The 3,254-nt window shown below is 61.2% G+C and overlaps 1 protein-coding gene across 1 annotated transcript; it reads right to left on the bottom strand.

Moving 5' to 3' along the window:
- Nucleotides 1–719: 719 nt before the first annotated feature.
- On the bottom strand, nucleotides 720–3,140 carry E2F1 (E2F transcription factor 1; the record flags this gene model as incomplete). Its single annotated transcript, XM_010194465.1, has 6 exons — nucleotides 720–970; nucleotides 1,200–1,404; nucleotides 1,489–1,603; nucleotides 1,732–1,881; nucleotides 2,301–2,520; nucleotides 3,050–3,140. Coding segments are annotated over 6 exons (1,032 nt in total), but the record flags the coding sequence as incomplete, so codon positions are not given.
- Nucleotides 3,141–3,254: the final 114 nt, after the last annotated feature.

The raw sequence follows: 3,254 nt of genomic DNA, 5'->3' as shown, positions 1-3,254 counted from the left end.
CGTGTCCCACCCCCAGGCACCACACACACGGTTCTGAGGCCACCAGCCCCATGCGGCCCTGTCCCCCCTCCCGCAGCCACCTGCCACCATGGCGGCCTCACCAGCAGCCCTGTTATTTTGCTTGCAAAGCTGGGACGTGCCAGCGAGCCCCTGGCGGGACATTCTGTGTCCCTCTCCTGCCCCCCCTGTGTCTCGGGAGAGCCCCCATACGCCATAAATAATAAATAAATACCCCATGCTCAGCCAGGCTGCAGGCAGCACCCCCTACACAGGGGGGACAGCCCCGACCTGGCACCCCCTACGCCTCTGCCACCCACTTCCCAGCATGACAAAACTTCTCAGCATCCCCACTCTGCTGCACGGCCCCCCCACCCCACCCCAGGGAAATTAAACACAGTCCCCAGGGGACAATAATAAATTAATCAAATCTATACACAGGACTGCTTAAAGCTCTGTAACGGGCACCTGGGCTGGGGAGCAATGGCTCCCTGTGATTAGGGCCCTGTGGGGGGTGTCCCCTGAGATGGGACCCCCACCCTGGCACCCCTGTCATGGGGCTAAAGCCAGGGAAGCCACCAGCCCCTGCCAGGCCGGAGGGGTAAGAAGAAAATATTGCAAAAAAAAAAGGGATGGGGAGAGGAGCTGCCTGCCCTGTCCCCCCTGCCTGCGAGGGCAGGAGCCATGGGGTGACCCTCCCTGCATGGCACCCAGGCAAAGCCTCAGAAGTCCAAGGGTGTGAAGTCCCCGAAGTCGCAGTCGAAAAGCTCGCTGATGCCCTCGCCCTCCTCCAGCCCGAAGTGGTAATCTTGCGTTTGCGGTGGCGACAGGTTGATGAACTCGTCCGCCAAGAAACCCGAAAAATCCTCCCTGCTCTGCTCCAGGAGGGCGTCCATGGAGGCCAGGGGTGAGAGGCTCACCTCCTCTGTCGGGCACTTGCCGGGCAGCGCGCTCGTTCCTGGCAGCAGTGTCTCTGCGGGGATGGGAAGCAGCTGTAAATCCCGTAACGCTTGCAAAAAAACCCGTCTCTTCCCCTCCCTGCTTTGCTGAGGTGCTGGAGCATCACCCTAGTTCTTTGCCTGTGCTGACAGCAGAGGGGCTCACAGCTGCAACCACAGCAAGACACCCCAGCCAGAGCCCCCGTGCCATCACACCAGACCCTTGTCCCCAGCTCCCCCCTGTCCCCGACCCTGGTCCCCCACCTTGCTCTCCAGGAAGCAGGGGCATGTTCACATCCTGGGCGGGATGCAGGAGTGGGGAGGCTGTGGGCTGTGAATGGCTGGGGGACGACTCCTCTGCGGAGGCTTTAAAGGGGCTCTTGACAGGGCTACAGACACCCGAGCTGTCCTCAGGGCAGAGGAAGACGTCGATGGGGCCCTGAGTGCTTCTCACGGAGACCTGGAAAGCCTGGGGAAAGGGGAGAGGAGTGAGATGAGGAGGTGCAAGGATGCCCAGGGAGATGTGGGGAGAAGAGGGGTGGCCCCAGCTCACCTCTGCCGGGTCCGAAACCTGCAGCTGGGTCTCGGGGGGAGCTTTGACAACCATCACCATTTGCTCCGAGGGGTCCACAATGCTGCGGAGATCCTGGCAGGTCACGTAGGCTGCGGTGCAACGAGTCAAGGAACAGATACGGGGATGTTCTCATGCGGCGGGTGAAACGCCCTGCCTGCAATGTGGCTCACCATGTGCCCCCCAACCCAGTCAGCCCCATCCCGGCCCCACACCAAAGGATATTGCTGGTTGGCGGGGTCCTCGGTGAGCAGGCGCAGCTGCACCATGCAGGTCTGGATGAGGTCGTCCAGCTGCCGCTCGGCCGCCTGCAGCTCCCCCAGCTCCGCCCCCCGCGGGTGCCGGCTGGGAGCCCCCACAGTGGCCTGGCTGCCCCTGGGGAACACCACGGCTGTCATGAGCCAAACCCCACAGCTCCCTCTGCTCCACACCATGGCCATCCCCATGCACTGTCCCCACTGGGGTCAGGCTAAATTCCACTCTATACTCAGGGAATGGGCTCTGTGGGGATTTTCCAAGAGGGCACAGACAGCCCTGGAGCCCTCTCCCTGAGTCCAAATGCAGACCCCACTCCCTGGGTTGGCTCAGGGAGCTCAAGGGGAACTTGCAGCAGGCACAGGGATGCCTGGGAGCCACCTGTGATCAAGCACAACCCTCAGCCAGGGTCATGGACCACACGAATGAGGAGTCACTCAACCCCTGAGCAGATGCTCCAGTGACACCACCCACCAAGACCCTTTCTCTTCCCAGAGGACAGCCTGGCACAGCCCCACAAGCCCGGCCCAGGGACATACAGCCACTGGATGTTGTTCTTGGACTTCTTGGTGATGAGGTGGATGCCCTCCAAGACGTTGGTGATGTCGTATATGCGCCTCTTCTGCACCTTCAGGACCTCGGCTGCCCAGTTGAGGTCCACCACGCCATCAGGAGACTGGCTCAGCAGCTCCAGAAAGCGCTTGGTGGTGAGGTTCAGCGAGGTTTCGTAGCGGGACTTCTCCCCAGGAGACTTTGCCCCTGCCAGACACCAAGGACAAGGGTGATTTAGCCACAAAGGAAACCCAGCACTGGAGCTGACATGTCTCAGAACACCCCATCATGCTCACAAGTGGCTTGTGGATCAGGACCAGCACCCCAAAACCATTCTGCTTTCCCAGGGCAATGAGGTGAGCTCCCCATATACTACATACTCTGACATCCATGTTCAAGTTGTGACACCAAGGGGCCAGGAAGGGCTCAGGGGGGAGATGATGGAGGGTCCATCTGGGACGCTGCTGGTGGCTACAGCTCCATCCCATAGGGATGAATGGAGCCTATGTAGTGCCAAGCAGATGGGCAGGACAACTGTGCCACTAGCTCAGGGGATGGCCACAAACAGCCCAGCCCCAGGAACAGCCTCTCGAAATCAATGCAAAGGGATGTGGAGAAGCAGCCAGGCAGGAGACTGGAGGCACAGCCCAGCCTGTGGGCAGCAGAGCAGGGCTGCTGGACTCCCTGCTCTGGGCTGAGCTGGCTTGGAGGAGGCCAGGGGGAGTGGGGCTGGTACCTTTAGCAGGGTTCCTGGCCTTGCCCCGGCCCACCGGCAGGCTCTCTGCTATGTACTGGTGATCCGTTTCCAAGTTCAGCTTCCTCTTTACCTGCAAAGGGACGGGGCTCCTCAGAGGGACTGCCACCACTGCAGCCTCACTGCCCCTTACAATGCTGGTGACGGGTGCTGGCTATGAGGGACACCCCCCCCGAGCGTTTCCCCC

The sequence above is a fragment of the Mesitornis unicolor genome, unplaced genomic scaffold (assembly GCF_000695765.1).
Source record: "Mesitornis unicolor isolate BGI_N332 unplaced genomic scaffold, ASM69576v1 scaffold29541, whole genome shotgun sequence".
In the NCBI taxonomy this organism is placed as follows: Eukaryota; Metazoa; Chordata; class Aves; order Mesitornithiformes; family Mesitornithidae; genus Mesitornis; species Mesitornis unicolor.
This window is presented reverse-complemented; position numbering and strand designations above follow the sequence as displayed.